At 37.8% G+C, this 22042-nt stretch overlaps 1 protein-coding gene across 4 annotated transcripts in view; it reads right to left on the bottom strand.

The window, feature by feature from the left end:
* Window positions 1–22042, bottom strand: part of ZFYVE28 (zinc finger FYVE-type containing 28) — a 311136-nt gene that overhangs the window by 52472 nt on the left and 236622 nt on the right. For all 4 annotated transcript variants that reach the window (XM_073342720.2, XM_078852596.1, XM_078852595.1 and 1 more), the window contains exon 8: window positions 8650–10011. In XM_073342720.2, coding sequence (XP_073198821.1) covers window positions 8650–10011 — 1362 coding nt within the window. The remainder of the gene's footprint in view (window positions 1–8649; window positions 10012–22042) is intronic.

Raw genomic sequence — 22042 nt, 5'->3', positions numbered from 1 at the left:
CCAGGAGATATTTGTTTTGATGGAACACAATTTCCACGTCTTCTTGGGCATTACATTTCTGGGGAGCACTTGAGAATTAGCTTATGCATGGAGATAATAAAAATGCAAGGCAGTGAGCCTATACCTACAGGGAACATTAGCTATTATAACTCACATGTTGGTAGCCTCCTTGGACATGAGATAAAGGCTCATCCAGTGGTTAGGATGCTAGCCTAGGACTTGTGAGACCAGAGTTCAATTCCCTGCTCTAGCAGACTTCCTGTATGACCACCCAGGACAATACTTTGTGCTTCAGTTCCCCATCTGCAAAATGGGGATAAAAGTACTTCCCTACATGACAGGGGAGGCACAAGGATGAACACATGAAAATATTGTGAAGCACTCAGATATTATGGTGATCAGGCCCATACAGGTATCTTAGATTGATAGATTTATCATCACACCATCAGGATTCTGTTTTCCACATCTTGAAAATTGTTCTGACCAGACTAAACAAGGAGAAGGAGCCTAATGATACCACACCTTCCATAGCTGTGTCCTCAACCACTCCTGAGATGTACCCCTAAAATTTATTTTATTCCTTCCATAGTGTATTAATTTTCTATCCTATCCTGTTCCTCCTACCTCTTTTATTAGAACGTTCTTTTTTTAAAGAAAGAATCCAATTTAGTCAGCCAGGACATACCTGTCTTTTGGCAACATGTCTCTGACCAAAAAGGCAATCTTAAAAAACCAAAAACCCGAATACTTAATTCTGGCTAATAAGTATTGCTTTTTACTATGTGCTGTTTCTGTGATTTTCCAGCAAGTGAACAGAAATTATCAGTGAGAAAGTAATAAATTAATAGCAATTGCATTTGTTTTCTGCTATTTTGGCACTCTCTCTTATTTTTACTTTTTTTCTTTGGTTTGTTATACAGAATCAGACCCAAAAGTTAGCAACCAATACTGATGCTTTTTCCCCAACAAGGGCTTTTAATATTATCTGAAAAATGGTTAAGCACAGAACTCATCTTTTAAAAGTCTCTGTACAAATGCAAAAAGAGGAAATATATTCCTCTGTCCAAATGAAGATTTACACCTTTAAATGCTCTAGCTGTTTTCTTATTGTGTGCACTTAAAAGGTTTATATGGCAGCTGGTTGCACTAGGAGCAGGTCAGGGACACTTTACACCAACCCTAAATCACAATTAACTGTTTATTGTTGTATCAGTAAAACATTTTAACCCCACCAAGACCACCTATCATCACATCTCACAAGCATTTCATTCCGTGTTCAATACCAAATTGCAGTAAACTATAACTATATACTAGACTGTTTGGATAGCATGCTGATTTCACAAGGAAATGTCAAAGTTCTGTGAATTGCCTTTATCGAGAAAGTGTGTACAATCAGGAAATACTACCCAAAGTAATATTAAATAACCAGTTTCCTGGCATATTGAAAAGTTATTGTATTTCTTTCTTACTTTAAATACACCACAATTAACATGCTATCAAGGTCGGACAATGGTGATGTCACCCTTACTAGTGCTTTCCTATGATGTGATACAAGTAGACATGTTAACCAGTATTGCAGTTTTGAACCTGTGAACAATTTTGGAGAGTCTGGCTATTTTCTGCAACAAAATAAATGTGTGTTTGATGCTTGTTTTCATTAGTTTTAACAGTTTTTGGCCAGTTTTCACTCCATTCCCTGGGATGTGTATCCAGTATCTTAGGTTTAATAATTCCTTATTTCATAAGATATTATTAATTTCATTCATAGATTATCTATGAAATTTCAGCTACTTTTATATTTTAAGTGTACATTACCAACAAGCTAACTCTCTTAAATCTCTTGCGTCAACTATATTAAACTTAATCAGATGAACAGCTTTTAAAGCTTAGTTTTCTTTACTGGATTTTTTTATTATAGTGAAAATTGAGATTTAGTAGATTTAGTATTGCTTTTGCTGATAAAGGGCTTGCTGGTACAATACATTGACATTTTCATTTCATCCCAAGGCTGGATGATAACTGAAGTTACATTCTTAGTTACTGTGCAGAATCATGATGTTCCACATGTGAAGTCAAACATTGTAATATCTAATTTGAACCTAGTGCTGTGAAACATCTTGCAGAAAAGACTCACTTCCAAATTCAGTCTTGGTTGTACTTACTTATGCAAAGGGCAGGTCTACACTACGGGGCTAAGTCAACCAAAGTTACGCAACTCCAGCTACGTGAATAACGTAGCTGGAGTCAACGTACCTTAGGTCAATTTATTGCGGTGTCTCCACTGTGCTGGGTCTCCCGTGGACTTACCTTATGCCTCATTCCGGTAGAGTACTGGAGTCAACGGCAGAGCGATCAGCGGTCGATTTAGCGGGTCTTCACGAGACCTGCTAAATTGACCCCTGATGGATCGATCACTGCGCGTCGATCTGCTGGTAAGTGGAGACAAGCCCGAAGTCTGAACTTTACCTACCATATAGATGCAGGATTCTATAATACAAACAAATGATTGTAAGAGGAACTGAGAAATTTCAATGGGGTGTTCAACAGAAGGCTAGGGAATCACTAAAGAAAAGCTCACCCATGTGGACAGTTGCTGTTATTTTTCCGATCAACCACTCTTTCCCTAATAACTGTATTGACAGGAGACAGTTTCCTGATTCTTAGATGGCTGGGTTAAAGATTAGAATACAAACTGGCTATAGAGACAAGTTTTCATTTAAATACACAGTTTATCAACACCCATCTGCATTTAATTCATGGGAAAGGCATCTTGCTATCACGTGAACACAAGGAACAATTTCCTTAAATCCAACAGCCAGTAGAAGTTACATTTTAAAACCAAATTTATCAAAATCCTTGATTTCTATTCATTTATACAGGTACGAATGACTATAGCATATTCACATTTTTGTTAAGAGCCAACAATTAAATACAAGACTAAGGCTGTTTTACTGAAAACCTCCATTTACTTCACAGTTTACATATGACTAAATGTTGTAACGTATTACATGTAAGAAGAAAAATACCAAAATAGAAAGCTGGCATTGTAGGTGAAACAGCTGTTTATCTTTTATGAAGAGTTCTGAACAATATATTGGGAAACGGAGCTTTAAAAATTCATAACTGCACAGTTGTAAGGCTAAGAAATTACAGCAACAAGAAGTGGAACAACTTGAGTGCCAGGCTCGAGAAGGTTAAATTAAGAATCTTAATGTAGGGTTGCAGTCAGTAATTAGGGACAGCTCAGAAATATGCTTTGCACAGGCAATTTGCCCAGAATGCATCATCCGTTCTACTTGGGAAAAATCACTCTGCTCATTAAACTTCTGCTAACCAAATTTGAACATCTAACTACAACAGCTAATGAAAGATACACTATTACAGCTCATAGAAAATGAAAGGAAATATTAACAACGTTTTCCTCACTACTAAGCATAGCTCAGTTCTTATGTATACTATGAAAAACAGCTATACATGAGAAATCTTATTAGCGCGCACGCTCTAAATACTTGCAATAAATTAATAAAATAAAGGGAGTCTGGTGAAAATTCTGTATTTTAAGTTAGACAGAATAGACCTGGATGGAAACAGAGAGAAACCACTTAAGAATTCTAATTTAGGTGTTGCAAAGTCAATAAAGAGATAACATAATGGCACAGTGAAACCAGGCATATGAAACCTAAAATGCAAAAATGCTAGCAATGCATAGCCACATGGAACAAATTACCAAAGCCTTATTTGACAAGTAGAAGAATAATCCATCTTTACAATGATTCTTCAAACTCCAGAACTAAAGAATGTTTTCCATCATGTATAGCTCTTCATAAAGGGGAGAGTATTGTGATAGTTAGACTCAGCATTTTACTTATTCTGTCTAATTTATTCACAGTTAGAAAAACATGAAATACAGACCTAAACATTCCTTCTTCAGTGAATCTCATGCCTTTCTTTCCCTAAAACACTTCTTTGTTGCATAATTCTATTATAGTCTTTTGACTTATTGTTGATCTGCTATTCTTTAACAGTTTTCTTCCTTCACGGGTTTCTACTTTGTGTGACAGAACAGCTTGTACTTCATATATGCTGTCTTTGCAACAAATCACTGGTTCACCAGATCTTTACAAATACTTCAGTTATATCTGCATAATACTAATGCTGCTGCCTGTGACTAATTTAATATTGTGCATGTTTAATTTCTTCAACATACTTACAGGGAAACAGGGAAAAAGAGAGAAATATATGTCAGACTGGAAGGTAAGGACTATCTGCTGTCACCTACAAAAAACAAAGTAAAGACATGTCAAAAAGATAAATCTGATTATTATGTACAATAGAAGAATTTTAATGGTATATTAAATTTGATTGAATGATGACTTACCAATCAACACTGCTGCATCAAGAAGTTCAGAGTAGCTGGCTTGGCTGGGTATTTGCAAATAAATGTGAGTGGTAAGATCCTGTGTTACCTGGACACGCTAAATACAATAATCCTGGTTGGATCAGAGAAAGCATATCTATAAATGACGTGATATTCTTTATTATTACCATAGACCTCACTACATGAAGATGCTCATGCTATCATTCATTCATGTGCACATCTGATAGCTGCTTGATTGAGCCAGGGCATAGAAACTTCTCTTTTCCTTTAGTTGTTGATTTTCAATGACTGAAAAGTAAATATACTTATCAATCTGATGAATTAACATTTGCTGTGGTTCTCCCATGCTTATTATACTGCTTACTGTTGTAGCTAAAAAGTCTATCATTCTGAAAATAATCCAGTGTCTCAAACACTTCACTCACTGTTAAGGTAACATTCACAAGCACATAGTAGGAAGCAGTGATAGAGAGCTCCAAGATGACATTCCTCTTTTAAAAGAACCATTAAATATCAGTGATTAGTCATCCAGGGAACAATGAGTAAGAGGAGACTGATGATGTTCCTTCTTGTATTTCAACTGTCATGACAAATGACGTACATAGCCAAGAACCAAACGCAATGACAGATATTTATATATCTGTGAGTATTTATGTATGCAGTGTTGTAGCCGTGTTGGGTCCCAGGATATTAGAGATACAAGGTGGGTGAGGTAATATCTTATTGAACCTAGTTGGACTATTTATGTGGTAATCTAAATGAATGAGAATCTCATATGGTTTTGGTATTCCTAAACTATGTCTACTCCTACTATTCCATCTTCATATATGCACATACTTTTGTTAGTTTGCTATCAATAACAATTGTATGTAATGAATAAGTACACTGTCTTATTGTCTTATAATCAGAAGGCTGAGATAGCTAAATTTAATCAATTAACGTTAGTAAGCTAGTCCTGGATAGCATTTGCTTTGTGTACTCTCTGGTTTGTCATGGATCTTTGACAGTTGTTGCTCTTCTTCTCCATATGCCTGCACAAAGCGTAGACCTGTGTAGAATATTGTGTTTTTTTCTCATTCCTTCTCTATTAGCATATGACTTCAATCAAAGCTCCTTGCAGATACAGTATTTTGTTGGTTTTTTTTGCAGAAATGTCCATCCAGATGCCACTTAATATCTTTTATGCACATCTCACCCAAAAAGTAGTCAAATTCTTCATTTGTGGCTTTGTAACATGTATTTCAGCAGTGTGCAGTAGTACTGTCTAGATACTAGAATTAAAGGTGATATATCAAATATTTTTAAGCAACATTATATTGCCAAGGATTGTATTCCTTCATTTGACTATCCAAAAGGATAAAATTAGTCAGTTTGTAAAAAGGATTCAGGCTATGAGTCACTTCCTACAATGAAATTCACTGAATATTTCTGTTGCATGGTTCTAAAAGTGGTCATAAAATCCAAGAAAATATTTACAAGCCTAAAATCATACATATTTCAAAATAATAAAATGGATAATATTAAACTGTATCTGGAAAGGATATTACAAGCAAGGAATGTGATTTGTTTATAAAAGGGATTATTAGTACGTAGGTACAGCAGCACTTACTGCTAGTTTGAAGTACATGAAATATACAGTAAAAGTTTTAAAATGTAGAACAGTGATTTACAAGTGTCAGAAAACAACAAAATAAGGATGTATGTAGGGATTAAATTTTTCCAAGTATGGCTCTGACAGTAGAGGCCACAGAAACAGGGCTAGCAATTAGAACAATAAGAATATTTACCAGTTAATTATGTGTATGTGCATTAGAGATACCTGTCTGGAATTGTTGGGTTAGTTGCTCACATTGCATGAATAGCAGGTGACAGCACCTATTATATTATATTGGCACAGAGGACCCTCAGTTCCATTGTTTTCTGTTCTCACTATTAGTGTTATTATGTTTAATATTGGTATTTCTATTGGTGTCATTCTTATTTAATACTTTTATTTCCATAACTTTTGTACTATGAGGTAGTGCCTAGAGGTCCCAATCAGTGGTTGGGGCACCACCGTGTTACCCTAGGCACTGTACACAACAAAAAGACAGTCCCTGTCCCAAAGAGTTTACAGTCTGTGTAAATCTTCATTAGATGAAGCTTCCAGAGCACTCAGAAATAGAAAGGGTCATTAAAACTGGAGAACCATAATAATCCCTCTCCCCCACCCCGAAAATTGTAATAGTTATAGTTATGTTAGAACAAAGGGGCATCTGAAGCCAGAACTCAGAATAAAAAAAAGACAGGATGCCTGCTGGACATTTTACTCCCCTAAAATGATATGATGGAGTTAACTTCTAGTGTCTGTTGAACTTATGTTTGCACTTCTTCGCACTATGCATTCACCAATGTTCTGCATGACTGCAATGCTGTAACATGGGACAGTACTGCTGCCATCAGCTTCATGAAAACACTGGTGCTAATCCTAGACTGTATAGGAGGGCACATTAGTAAAGATACATATAGCTAATACAATTATTCATGTCCTTCAGGTTGGGAAGATTCAGCTTCCTTTTCTTAAAGAGCTTCTACTATAGTGCAAGTTAGAATAAAACCTCATGCTAGGAAAAATTCCCAATAACTAGTCGCTCATTCTGCACTTTGAACCTCATTCTGCACCACTGAACTGTGTTTTGATTTACTCTGGCAAATATCTCTTTCCAGACACAATAGCACAGAAATGTACTCCTGCAACCTTTTCTGAGTGAGTCACAGTGAGAACTTTAGAAATCAGTGACAAGACAAGACTCGGAATTCTTGGTACAATTGAAAGTAGCACTTCTGCCTTCCACTTACATTATGTGAACAACAACTAACTCAACAGTTCCAGACTGGTGTCTGCAAGCCTGCACAAGTGTTGAGAGTCTTCAAGGTCCCCCCTATAATAAAAAATGCACAGGAAATTCTCATTTCCTTATACAAGTTTTATACATAAAATTGTCATTGATGGAATGAACAGTGTTCTTTATTGGTCTGAGAACTGGATTGGGAACTGGAAGATGCCGAGTTCCAATCTCAGCGATATGTATTCACTAAGTAGCCTTAACTCAATCATTTAACTGCTCCACTTTGGTTTCCCACTACCATTTGCAAAATGAAGATAACAACGTTTGCTCACCTTGGGGATTAATTAGCTAGTGTCCTTAAATGTTCTGAAGATGGAAAAGAGCTATGGATGTTAAATGCCGTAATTATTAAAAAATAATTTGGTTAGAACGTTTCAAAAGAAACTATTTTTTTCTGAAAAAGGGTCTCCCCTCACCTCCCTCCTCCACAGAAACAAAATATCTTTTCGGGGGGGGGGGGGGGGCTGGAGGAAGAAGTGACATTTAACATTTTTTCCATTTTCCACAAAAAATATTAATGATTTTTGAAATTAAAAAAACGAATTGAAAACAGTTATTTTTTTTATCGAAAGCTGAGTGTTTGGGAAAACAAATGTAATTTACCAGAACACCTGGTTTTCAGCAAACAAAAATTGTAAATAGCCATTTCTAAAGGTTTTGATAATCTTCTCAATAACATTTTGAAAGAACAAAAAATATTAAAAAAATAAAAACGGTTCTGGTTTGTTCACTTTGAAATGAAAACAAATGTGAATGTTTTGAGAAAGTACTTTTTATTTTTTGACCAGCTCTAGCAGTAAGTTAAATATCAAAAGATGAGACTAGAATATCAAAATCTGTATTTCTACTCATAGTTCAAGTTATGACTACCAGTTTTGCCATAGTAGTGCTAATGCTCTGTAACCATGTAGAAAGGATCGTACACTGTGTACAATAATATAGTATGTTAAATGTAATTTCAAACATATCACAAAACAGAATTATGTTAAACTTTAAATAAAATTAAAATAGATTGCATTCTTAAAGGGCAATTCTTTGTTAAGCTAAACAGGTCAGATGTTATTTCATGAATTTATTTCATAGCTCAGGGGACAACATAAAGACCCGAGATTAAAAAGAGTTTTAAACGGTTGCTGAAAATGCCATAGTTTGCACAAAAAATAAATCTGATCGTACAGTAAAAAGTATTTTTAAAAGTAGTAAAAAAATGTTTTCCTTTATAGTCAACAATTCCTTGGCCTTTAACATTTTATTATTTTAAAAATCAGCTAACATTATGTGCGCCCCCATTGCTAAGGAAAGCATAGTATAAATCGCTATGTTACTATTAGCTATTTTGTATGCAAGTCCTGAGACAATAAAATCATTGCAAGACGGTCTTACCTTGCACTGGATCTTGATTTAATGTCATCCTTTGCTATTCTTTCATTACTACTTTCTTCATTGTTCTCTGATTGCTTTTGACTTGGCTGCCTTCTTTTCTCCCATTTCTTTTGCTGATTTGAGATTTCCACCTCTACTTGTGATCCATTTTCTGCTCCCAACTGTGAACCTGAGGAATGTGCCAGGCACTTAGAGGAGTTAGACAGTTTCTGTTCTTCTCTGCCAGAATCTCTTTCTGCTAGCAAAGCAGGAGACGTTTCAGTTTTTAATGCCTCCTCTGCAGAGACTGCACGATCAAGTTTGTCTATATGGTCCTTTTCTTTAGATTTTACTAAACTATAAGAAGCATTTATAACTTTTCCTGGGGAATGTCTGGTCTTTAAACCATCAATATTATCCTCCCTACTGTCTTCACAGCTGCCACAACACACACAGGAATTAATTAGACAATTTGTGGCAGCTATACTGAGCTTATGGGATTCACTCTCCTCTTCATCAACTAAAGAATCAGAAGACCCAGGAACACAACTGATAGCTACTTCTGGTGTTGTCACTAGGGATTCTGAAGTCGAGGGAGATTTGGGATTAAATATTACAGTAGCAGATATCTTCATTCCACCTGTCCTATGGGCTATCATTTCTGCTGTCTCTGCATCAACATATGTATCCCAGCCATTGAGGTATAACTGTGAATCAGGACCTTCTAAACAACTGCACGAATTTTGAATTGAGATGCAAGTCATCTGTTTGCTATCTTCAATATTGTTATTATTGCTTAAATCGCTTTCTGCTTCTTTTAAAAGTAAAGTCTCTTCTGTTTGATGACCATTGTCATACACTAGAGGGTCCCTGTACTGCACACTCTGCTTTGAATTGTGGCAAGGGTTATTCACCCATGCAAATGTGTCATTGTCTGAATCCAACCCAGCAAGAGCTTCTCCTGCTCCATCCAGATCATCCATAAAAAACACTCTTTCCTCTTCGTCTGTTAAGTTGTCAAAATGTTGCCTGTTAGGTGAGGTCTCTGTGCTGGAGCCATTTCTTATGCCAGGCCTGTGTGCTGGAGACTGGCATACACTTGGTGGGGAAAGCAGGGAAGACATCTCATCTCCAACCCTATGGACCATCCTATTCAGCTGTTCCAATTCCTGTTCATCATACTGCATAGAGCAGGCTAGCTCAGCCTCTGTGTTTTCAGCTTTTGCTGAAAGCTCCTCAGCAGGCAAAGGTGCAGCTAAGGCAGTTGTACTGACAGTGGGCACTTCAGGATCTGTTCTGACAGGAAAATCCACATCCTGGGATATGCAGAGGTTACGTTCCAGTGTATGCAGCTCATCATCAGTTAAGGTCTGAAGCAGATCCCTACAAAGCAAAAAATGCAGACGTTATGTTGCAGTTTGTACTCATAAAGGGAGACTTCATTACAGATCTTACTAGAAGCTTTCTCTGTCTGAAAAGAAATCCACATGAAGAATTTAGAAATAGACACAGAAAAGTATTAGCTAGCACTTGGAGCTGGAGAATTCTAAGTGCATTGTAAATTCTAATTCAGAGTATGTGTGTTCTCCTACACTTGAACCTGGGACTATGCTGGGAAACACAGAATAAAATATTCTCTCTTTTCTTGCTGCAAAAAAACAAACATTTAGTCATCTGGGGTGCAAAAATAATGTTTCACATTTTAAATATATTACTAGCTTGAATTAAAACCCCGCATACTGTAATTTGGTTAGGACACAGACACCTTCCTGAGAACTAGTCAGTGAAGGTTACTGCACTCAAGAGTATAGTTAAAATTTCCCAAGCTATTACACGGGCAGATACAAAGAATGTATTAAAAACATTAATCAATGTCCCCTTTGCAGTGCTGACTTATTGGAAATCTCAGACTGTAATTGAGAATATAGTCTAAATTATAAAACCTATTTTGAAGAAAACCTAATCTGTTCTTAGACTTTATACAATAATATATTTCTAGGTAGGTTACTATGAGCATTTTCCTTCTGATTCCCATTACTAATACATAAATAGTTAATAGTTGAGAAATTGACAGAAGACACAAGATTGGAGATTTCCCATCTTTTCTTTCCACCGCCTCTTAGTGTTTCTTTGCATTGTGATACTTTCATTTATTCCTTGACGTTGTTTAATCAGCTGAAATAATATTTAAGAGTTCATGAGGTGAAAAATATTTACTGACATTACTCTTTTCAGTTCTGCAAGTAATACGGTTACTGAGCATACTATTAATCCACATTAAAGGAAAAGCTTACTTAGAAAAAATATACAACATTCTGATGAACTGAGCTGAAAAAAGAGCAGTTGCAAAAATGACTAAACTAAGGAAGACAAGGTGGGGTAAGGTAATATCTTTTGCTTAGAAATATCTTCTATTGAACCAGCTTCTGCTGGTGAAAGAGACGGGCTTTCAATCTTACACAGAGCTCTTCTTCAGATCTGGGACACCAATATTATGACGCCATTGCAGAGTTACTTCCATATCCACTTAGAAATCATGTTTTACTTACATTTAACATTTTCCATATCCAAATGATAAATGAAGAAAAGTTAACAAGTATAAGAGCCACACTTATTTTGTAAACACGAAGCTGTGTCATTTGAAGAATCCTGAGGCATAACTGGAATGGAATAATACACTACCCTTGTCTGATACTTGGCAGGACAGCAATGACAAACTGATAATCTGTCAATACGGCAATTCCTTTTCAATATATTACTCAGCAGACCCTCTATTTTTTCCTCCTTTCTACTACTAAGTGATAATTACTTTCAGGGGTCAAATTCCCTATTTTGGAGTACAGGATAGTAGACTTTTAAGGAAACAAGGCTAGTGCGATCTAACTGATCCCTCATCAGGCGGTGTTTGAGACTTGATTCAAAGTCCACTGAAGTAAATGAGAATCTTTCCATTGACTTCACTGGACTTTGTATTATGCCCTGAAAGTATTGTGGAGATCATAAACTTACTGGATGCTCAAAGACTTAACATTACCTTGACAATTTTGTACGTTAATAACAAGATAACAGCTCTCGACTTCACATCTTAAAACCTGATTTACATTCTTACTAATAATATCCTGATTCTGAAATGGAAACACCATGTAAAAAAAAGTCATCTTTGGGACTGATACTTTAACTCAAAAATGCCAACTGCATTAACCTTGAAAAAAAACAAAAGATTTCCTGGTGGCATAAATGTGTGCATGTGATTTTTAGGGGCAGCACAGTCCTGTGGCTAGAGCACAGGAAAGGGAGTGAGCCACTCCTAATAGGCTTAGAAATCATTGGATGGTAGGTACTATGTAAGTGCAAAGTGCTATTATGATTATGTGTACTATATCCATGTAGACAATGGTGTATGTTGCATTTATCTTATTTTAGGTATGAGGTATGTGGGATGTAAAATATATGGGTGGAAATGAGAAAGTGGCTTGAAACTTCGGGAGGGCCTTTGGGTTGCTTGGAGCAGCAGTGGGAGGAGGATCGTGGAAAGGTGAGTGTGTGGAGACCAGCTGGAGGTGATTTTGTCTGGGCTGGGTGAAATTGCCAAGAAAGGTCTCTCCATATTCCACAGACTGGTCCATCAGGCATGATAAAGATCCAGGCTTGTAAGAAGGTGGCAGTGATACTGTGACATTGCACCTCATAATGCTTTCTAGAAATATGCTTATGAATGTAAATATGACATAACTGGAATATGTTTTATTCTAGATATGCCAGGTAACATATCTTTGCAAAGGTTATGTTCTACTGCATGTATTCATCCTATTTGTATGCATGTATCATTTCTATATCTGAAATTATGAGCGTTGACTCTATGCTTGTATTTAAAGTGTTTGCTGCAGAAAGCACCTAAGGCAGATTTGGTCAACATAGTGTGAAGGGGTTATTCAAGTAAATGGAAGTACTTGGCAAACAATGGACCTTGATAGACACCAATCCACATCTGAGCTTTCCTGGGAATGTCCCTGTAGATAACTAAGACATGCATGGACATGTGACTTGCCCATGTAACTCCAAGACTCCATCTTGTAGCTGGGATTCTACACAGGGGGAGGGAGGGGTTTCCACCCACAAGAGAGAAACTATATAAAGTCCTGAGAGACCCCTCCATTTTGTCTTCAGCTGGCTCAAGAGGTAGCCTCTCCACCCCCAAAGGATACCTGAAAGAAACTGGAACAAAGGACAGTAACTACATGGGTGTGAATGATTGCTAGACCCAGACTAGAAGGAGGCGAGTCTATAAAAGAAACTTACTGGAACATCTCTGAGGGTGAAATTTCATCTGTAATCACTTTCTTACTGTCTTAGGATTAGACTTGTGTGTTTTATTTTATTTTGCTTGGTAATTCACTTTGTTCTGTCTGTTATTACTTGGAACCACTTAAATCCTACTTTTTGTATTTAATAAAGTCACTTTTTACTTATTAATTAACCCAGAGTATGTATTAATACCTGGAGGGGGCAAATAGCTGTGCATACTTCTCCATCAGTGTTATAGAGGGCAAACAATTTATGAGTTTACCTTGTGTATGCTTTATACAGGGTAAAACAGATTTATTTGGGGTTTGGACCCCATTGGGAGTTGGGTATCTGAGTGCTGGAGACAGGAACACTTCTTAAGCTGTTTTCAGTTAAGCCTGCAGCTTTGGTGGGACATGGTTCAGACCTGGGTCTGTGTTTGTACCAGGCTAGCGTGTCTGGCACAACCAGGCAGGGCACTGACGTCCCAAGCTGGCAGGGAAAACAGGTTCAGAGGTAGTTTCAGCACATCAGGTGGCAGTTCCCAAGGGGGTTTCTGTGATCCAACCGTCACAGATACCACACTGGGAGAACATCTGACTCTGTGGCTTATGAAAAAGAAACTGAAATGGGGCTTGAAAAGGACAGAGAGCTCTGCCAGGTGATCAGTATGAGAGTTAATTGTAAACAATATATTTCAAGTTCTGTAATTCAGTCTGTATAGAAGCTGTGGTGAACTGGAATTTCTACAATGGCCTTTGAAGGGAGGGACTGCTTTGCAAACCTAGTCCTTATAACAAGGGAGCATACAGTAGGGTGCCCTGGGTCATAGGAAACCTGGGGTTATCAAAACTCCATAAAAAGAGTGATTATAGTAAAAAAAAGTCACTGAAGGCAAAAAATAGACATCTCTTGGATCCATATTTATTTTTACTCAATGACTTCCATGTCAAATTTACTATGTTAAAGGTCAAACAAGATTTTTAGGACTGCCACCATTGCAACATCAGCATATTATCTGAAAATAAGTCATGTTATATCTGACTCATACATCACCAGATATCACACAACAAAAACTGTAGAATCAAAATGTAGCTGGCAGCTTTAGATGATAATAACTGAGGCGGAATAAAAGACAGCACATGCTCTTCTGCAGCTCTGCTGACTGTACAGCGTTAACAGTAATAAAATACTGATTTTTTTAAAATCAGTAAACCTAAGCAGCTATGACTCAGAATAAACACTTGGATACAGCCACGTGCAGTCACCAGGTGCCATTTTTGCATTCACTTTTATAGCCATAATCACACTATGTGGATTGTGTCCTCCACCTTACACCCACTTCCCCATTTTCTCTGGCAGATTTGTTTTCATTCCATAATGCTTATTATTCTTCTGCATAAATCATTCCACATGAATCTTGAACTTTAATGTTTGTTTGGCAATTTCTTCAGTTGTAAATTTGTTAGAAAAGGTACCATGCAATCTCTCTAGGGCTAATTATCCTCCATAGTCGGAAGTCAATCTTGTTATCACGCTGTATTATAAAATTTAAAAAATCTGTAAGTTTACAAGTCCATCTGATAGCTAAATATTATATGAAGATCGATGCATATGGCATTAGTGTCAGTGACGAATTGGGGGTTCCGTCTGTACCATGTCTGAATTGTGATAATTTTATGAAATTGTATGATGAAATTACTGCATCATGGAAAGCCAATGTGTGTGTGTGGATCCACCATGAATTAGCAGGGTTGTCGACATCTGATTTAATAAATGCCAGTGAAAATGACGTAGGATCAGAGGCTAAAATAGGGAAACAAGTTAAAAATTATAGTAGAACCTCAGAGTTACGAACACCAGAGTTACGAACTGACCAGTGAACCACACACCTCATTTGGAATCGGAAATACACAATCAAGCAGCAGCAGAGACCCCCCCCCCCCAAAAAAGGCAAACATAGTACAGTACTGTATTAAATGTAAACTTCTAAAAAAATAAAGGGAAAGCAGCATAGTAAATTTTCAAAGCTGTATTAAGTCAACGTTCAGTTGTAAACCTTTGAAAGAACAACCACAATGTTTTGTTCAGAGTTACAAACATTTCAGAGTTATGAACAACCTCCGTTCCCAAGGTGTTCATAACTCTGAGGTTCTACTGTACTTAGACAAGTTAGATGTTTTCAAGTCACCAGGGCCTGATGAAATACATCCTAGAATACTCAGGGAGCTGACTGAGTTGATATGTGAGCCATTTAGTGATTATCTTCGAAAAATCGTGGGAGACTGGTGAGATTCCAGAGGATTGGAAAAGGGCAAATATAGTTCCAATCTATAAAAAGGGAAATAAGGGCAACCTGGGGAATTACAGACCAGTCAGTTTAACTTCAGTACCCAGAAAGATAATAGAGCAAATAATTAAGCAATCAATTGCAGATACCTAGAAAATAATAAAGTGATAAGTAATAACCTGGATTTGTCAAGAACAAATCATGTCAAACCAACCTAATTGATTTCTTTGACAGGGCAACAAGCTTTGTGGATAGAGGGGAAGTGGTAAATGTAGTATATCTTGACTTTAGTAAGGCTTTTGATACGGTCTCACATGACCTTCTCATAAAAAAAACTAGGGAAATATAGTCTAGATGGAGCTACTATAAGGTGGCTATATAACTGGCTGGAAAACCATTCCCAGAGAGTAATCATCAGTGGTTCACAGTTAAGCTGCAAAGGCATATTGAGTGGGATCCCACAGGGATAAATTCTGGGTCTGGATCTGTTCAATATCTTCATCAATGATTTAGATAATGGCATAGAGAGTACACTTATAAAGTTTACGGACAATACCAAGCTGGGAGGGGTTGCAAGTGCTTTGGAGGACAGGATTAAAATTCAAAATGATCTGGACAAACTGGAGAAATGGTCTGAGTAAACAGGATGAAATTCAATAAGGACAAATGCAAAGTACTCCATTTACGAAGGAACAATCAGTTACACACATACAGACAGGGAAATGACTGCGTAGGAAAGAGTACTGTGGAAAGGAATCTGGGGGTCATTGTGGATCACAAACTAAATATGAGTGAACAGTGTAACACTGCTGGAAAAAAAGCAAATATCATTCTGGGATGTATTAGCAAGCGTGTTGTAAGCAAGACACGAGAAGTAAATCTTCCACTCTACTACGTTCTTATTAGGCCTCAACTGGAGTAATGTATCCAGTTCTAGGTGCCACATTTCAAGAAAGATGTGGACAAACTGGACAAAATCCAGAGAAGAGCTACAAAAATGATTAAAGGTCTAGAAAACATGACCTATGAGGGAAGACTGAAAAAACTGTTTAGTCTGGAGAAGAGAAGACTGAGAGGGGACAAGATAGCAGTTTTCAAGTACATAAAAGGTTGCAACAAGGAGGAGGGAGAAAAAAATCTCTCCTTAACCTCTGAGGATAAGACAAGAAGCAATGGGCTTAAATTGCAGCAAAGGGAGTTTATGTTTTACATTAGGAAAAACTTCTTGTGAGGGTGGTTAAGGACTGGAATAAATTGCCTAGGGAGGTTGTGGAATCTCTGTCAGTGGAGATTTTTAAGAACAGGTTAGACAAACACCTGTTAGGGATGATCTAGATAATACTGTACTTAGTCCAGTCCTACCTTGAGGGCAGGAGACTGGATTAGAAGACCTCTAGAGGTCCCTTCCAGACCTAGAGTTTTATGATCTTTCCACCAGGCCAAAGATAGTGGTGAGTGATCTGCACTACTCAAATTAAGACAACTCAGAACAATGGGTATGCTCTACTTGGGAGACTTCTTCCTCATGTCTGAAGGGAGAGGGATTTGGGAGTAATGGAAAAATACCCAAAGGCAGAACAAAAGCAGATGACCCCAGCAGGAGTCCATGAATGGACTCATAGGGAGAGCTGAGGAGATGGGTAGAGCCATTTTGCACCAGAGTAAGAGGAGGAAGACTGCTGTGGGGCAGGCTAGGCAAGAGAACAGGGGATCCTGCCTCCCTATCTGAACACATGGTACCCCAAGGACTCCCAAGAGAAGGGGAGTTAGTGAGGGTTATTGTGTTCAGGATGTTTTATTGTTTTGTATGATCTATACTCCCCTATGCTTTACATGATTAAATATAAGGAGCACAAAGACATTAGACTGTACAAAGTGTGTGTGTAGACTGCGTCACAACTCCTGCAGGCCCTTGAGAGAGTTAAACTGTAAACCAAAGCTTCACATCTTTGAGGAGGAGTTCTGGGATAGTGCAGTCTTTAAGTACTGGAGAGTATGAAAGTTCAGCACTGTGCTCAGAGGGGCTAGGCAGCTGGACAGGAGATTTCTACACTCAGGGAGGGAGGGTGCCACATAGAAGGTCTGTGCACTGAGAGTGTGCCTGGGGACCCTCAGGTTGGTGCCATGACTGGACTCTAGGAGCTTCAAACACACCAGTGATCCAGAGCAGAGGCGTGGATTCCCCTCACAGCAATCCTAGTGGGTGGCCAAGAAGGGGCTCTCACTAGGATCTGTGACAGTGTGCTCACAGAGTATTCCAAAGATATATTTATTTAATATGTGCATAGTCGTCTAGCCAAGTGATAGCATCTTCAGTGCCGTGATGCAGTTCGAGGCCACCGCTGGCATTCATCGACAATGTGCATCATTGTCTGTGTTGCAAGACAGCCGCACAAAGGGCTGTCATGAAAGCCCCAGCGATACTGGTTGGCTTCACAGAGACCTTGCCTGATCCAAAACCTGTTCAACAGGGACCATTGGCGATGGGGCAGGTCAAAACCACGTGGGCAAATTGTGGGGTCGGCGACGAGGGACTGGTTAGGGATTATAACAGATATCCATTCCTCTCACCAGAGTGTTTCCGCCCTAACATCCTGGCATGGCGGATGAGACCATAATGGGTGACGTGACGGCAAACGTGCAGCTAGTGGTTTAAAAAGATCATTGTACAGCAGCAGGCTTGAGGTGTGTATTTTCTCCAGTAACTTGCCAGTGGCAATTTCTCGTCTGATATGAGGTGGAGCGATATTGCTCAGAACTGGGAGCCGTGGGAGTGGAGTCGGACGCAGGTATTTGTAGGAGTATTTGTTCAGAGCTCTCTCTACTTAACAACTATCCACATTTTTCCACAGACTAAGAATCTACTTTGTTTTCATGATCATATTTTGCTCTTACCAAGTCAAATTCTCTACTGATGTAAACTGATGCAGCTCTATTGACTTCAATGGGGTTATTTACAACAGCTGAGTATCTCAACTATGTCCCACTGGAAGCTTATCTGACATTGTCAAAGCTACTCTAAAATCACATGCATATCTACATTGTTGCTATAAAGAACTCTGCATTTACCAACAGTGGTCACATTACAGAATCTGAGTTCTTTCTTATTCCAGGTATAAAGAAACAGGGTATGATCCAAAACAAATGAAGTCAACCGAAAGACACCCATTGAATTCAGTCAGTTTGAATTAGGCCCAGACTGCACTATCTGAGATACCACAGTCCGACAAATATTGACTTATAAAGTATGACCACTTTAGTTCCAAAATTATATCAATTAAAGCACTTTACATGATGAGACTCACTGTTTTCTATGTATAATTTCATTGATTCTTTGTGTTCCCCCATTTGTTTGTTTTATCCACCTGTTGATTATAGCCTTACACTTAGATTTTAAAGTTTTGGGGCAGGCATGGCCTCTTTGTTAGATATCTGGATAATACCTAGCACAATGGGGCCCTGGCCTCTAAGTGCTACTATAATACAAATCATATCTAATTTTTAAATTCTACATATACACATATACATACATATGAACAAACACACCAACATATATCTATGCACCTGAATAATACTGTGTCTAAATGACAGGTTTCAGAGTAACAGCCGTGTTAGTCTGTATTCGCAAAAAGAAAAGGAGGACTTGTGGCACCTTAGAGACTAACCAATTTATTAGAGCATAAGCTTTCGTGAGCTACAGCTCACTTCTAAATTATAAACTTTTTGCATGCAGATCGAGAGGATCCTAATGGAGTTACACCTAAAAGGTGGGTTTCAGAGTAACAGCCGTGTTAGTCTGTATTCGCAAAAAGAAAAGGAGTACTTGTGGCACCTTAGAGACTAACCAATTTATTTGAGCATAAGCTTTCGTGAGCTACAGCCGGATGAAGTGAGCTGTAGCTCACAAAAGCTTATGCTCAAATAAATTGGTTAGTCTCTAAGGTGCCACAAGTACTCCTTTTCTTTTTACCTAAAAGGTGGTGTATTTTATGCATTAAATTTAAAATATGCAGTTAACTAACCATCGCTGGACATTGTTTCTTAGGAAAATTCTTTGCAATATAGAGCAGTAATTATCCTCACTAAGAAGATGAAAGAGTTGTTATACAAAACCTGTCAGATTAAATTGGGTAATCTTCTGTTGCCATTACTTCAATAATTAGAATGGAAACAATGTATGTCGTAAACCTGTTAAACAAATTGTTCCATGTCACCAATTCTAAACATATCAACAGAAGTTTTATTATAAACTGAAATTGCTTTCACTGTGAAAGGGAACCATTCAGCTAGTTCTGTTTTTCCTTTGCTCTGTCTATGAAAAATTACCAGGATTTCAGAGATACTTTTCAGATACTAAATGAAGCTTCTTTTTCTTATAAGATACAGGCAACTGAATAATGGAAATACTTTTTCACACAATACATAATTAGGCTTCGGGATCCATTGCCATATGAAATCACTGAAGCCAATAACTTAACAAGATTAAAAAAAGGAATTGCATATATATCAAGAATGTCCAGAGTTGTTTATAATTATAAACAACAACTTCTGGAGGGGGTATTAAACCTCATGATTCAGGGATTAAGTTAAATTGCTAACCATTAGAGATCAGGATGAGACCTACTTCAGGGGGCTGATTATCCTACATCTGCCTGCTGCACGGTTCTTATGCCTTCCTCTGATGCTTCTGGTACTGGCCAGTGTCTGGCAGTATACAGGAGTAGATGGGCCTCAGGTCTGATCCAGTATGCCAAGTCCTATGTTACTATGAAAAAAATAACATTGGATCTTTCTCTCTCGCCTTGTTTTTATCAAAAAGAAAAGGAGTACTTGTGGCACCTTAGAGACTAACCAATTTATTTGAGCATGAGCTTTCGTGAGCTACAGCTCACTTCATCAGATGTTTACCGTGGAAACTGCAGCAGACTTTATATACACACAGAAATCATGAAACAATACCTCCTCCCACCCCACTGTCCTGCTGGTAATAGCTTATCTAAAGTGATCAACAGGTGGGCCATTTAGATAAGCTATTACCAGCAGGACAGTGGGGTGGGAGGAGGTATTGTTTCATGATTTCTGTGTGTATATAAAGTCTGCTGCAGTTTCCACGGTAAACATCTGATGAAGTGAGCTGTAGCTCACGAAAGCTCATGCTCAAATAAATTGGTTAGTCTCTAAGGTGCCACAAGTACTCCTTTTCTTTTTGCGAATACAGACTAACACGGCTGTTCCTCTGAAACTTGTTTTTATCATTCACAAGAAATGAGTAAGTAGAGCACTTGAAATCCAACTCTGACAGTTTCATTATATTTCCTTTTTATGGTGGACTTGAAAAAAGATTGGCTATAAAAGTCACTTTGGGGGTTCTAATCTGCCTTCATTCTAATTGACACATTATTACATGAGGGCAAATTATATTTGGAAAAATAAAGAATATTTGTCTTCTACTGTATACTGCAGATAAGCAAAAAATAAGCAAGATTCTTAAAGTGTACTGTGGTTGTTATGAGCTGTAGTTACTCTACCTATTGCAAAAACAACAGAGCATTTTGCACAGCTGGCAGAACCCAGGCTGAAGAACTTGCTCCATCAGTGGTCTGGAGCTGGCTGGCTGCCCAGCCCACAAAAAGGGCAGAGTAGCTGAAGAGAGGATGAGGACAAGGCAGCTAGGAGATTAATTGATTTCACACATCTTCCACGCAGCCTCCATGAGGTTGGCGTCTATGGAGACCTGTCTAGAATTTAAAGTTCCCTTCCCTTCAAGAATAGAAACAATGGTAATTTTGATTGCTTTTTTCCTCTGAGGGTCAATCCTCCCTGTATGTAGCTGTTCCCATAGGAGTAAGATGTGGGTATGAGTGCAAATTGCAATTAACTGATCTAGCCCTAAACCCCACCCTCCAGAAACAGATCTGATATGCACCGTTACCCCCTCCACCCTGCACAACTAGGCTGCATATGGCAGAAATCCAAAATCACCCAAACATTCTGAGATGGGAATATAATGTATTACATTTTCATTCACAGTAAATGGTATGAAACGGATTCAGAGGTGTTATAGTATTTATGATGTACCGATTTGATTATTAGGGGCTTGATCCTGAACCACTGAAGTCAATGGGAGCCTTGCTGTTGATTTCAACGGGCTCAGGATCAAGCCCTAGGTGGACATAAAGCTTTGATAAAAGATTAGAGATAAACGTATCTGCAGAATTTTAGATCTGGCTGAAATTACTCAGTAATGACAGTGTGTGTATTATCTCTCTACTTTTGTGAGGAATAACTGTATGTATCCAAGTTAATATTAATATAATTATCCAAGTTAATATTAATATAATTATAATATATGCATCTTATATGTGTCTCAATTAAAAATTTAAAACATTTTGTTTCCTGGCCTACAGCACCAGAACTTGAAAAAACAATTCTTTTTGCTAATAGTACACAGAGTAGGATAATTACTCCTAGACTAATTTTCAGAGGTGCTCAATATCTACAGTTCCCACTGATTCCAAAGATGCCTTTGCACCTTTGAAAATCAGGCAATCCAGCAGTAGGACATCAAGGAGAAGAATATAATGGATTTATCTAGCCAATAGACACTTTACTAATCCAATAGCTATACTGTAATTTTATAATAGCTAATGGAGCAGTGTAAACCCAGTGTCTGTTATTTCCTTTAATGAACTTCAACATGACAGATGTGTTATAATCATACAGTAAGCATTTCAATAAGTCTTGTGTTTTGTTTTATATTAAGAATGAAAATCTAATTGGCTAACAGGTAAAGAATATTGAACTTTATACTGAAATTTGATAGGAGTCAATAATGTGCTG

Source organism: Lepidochelys kempii, chromosome 4 (assembly GCF_965140285.1).
Source record: "Lepidochelys kempii isolate rLepKem1 chromosome 4, rLepKem1.hap1, whole genome shotgun sequence".
NCBI classification, from domain to species: domain Eukaryota; kingdom Metazoa; phylum Chordata; order Testudines; family Cheloniidae; genus Lepidochelys; species Lepidochelys kempii.
This window is presented reverse-complemented; position numbering and strand designations above follow the sequence as displayed.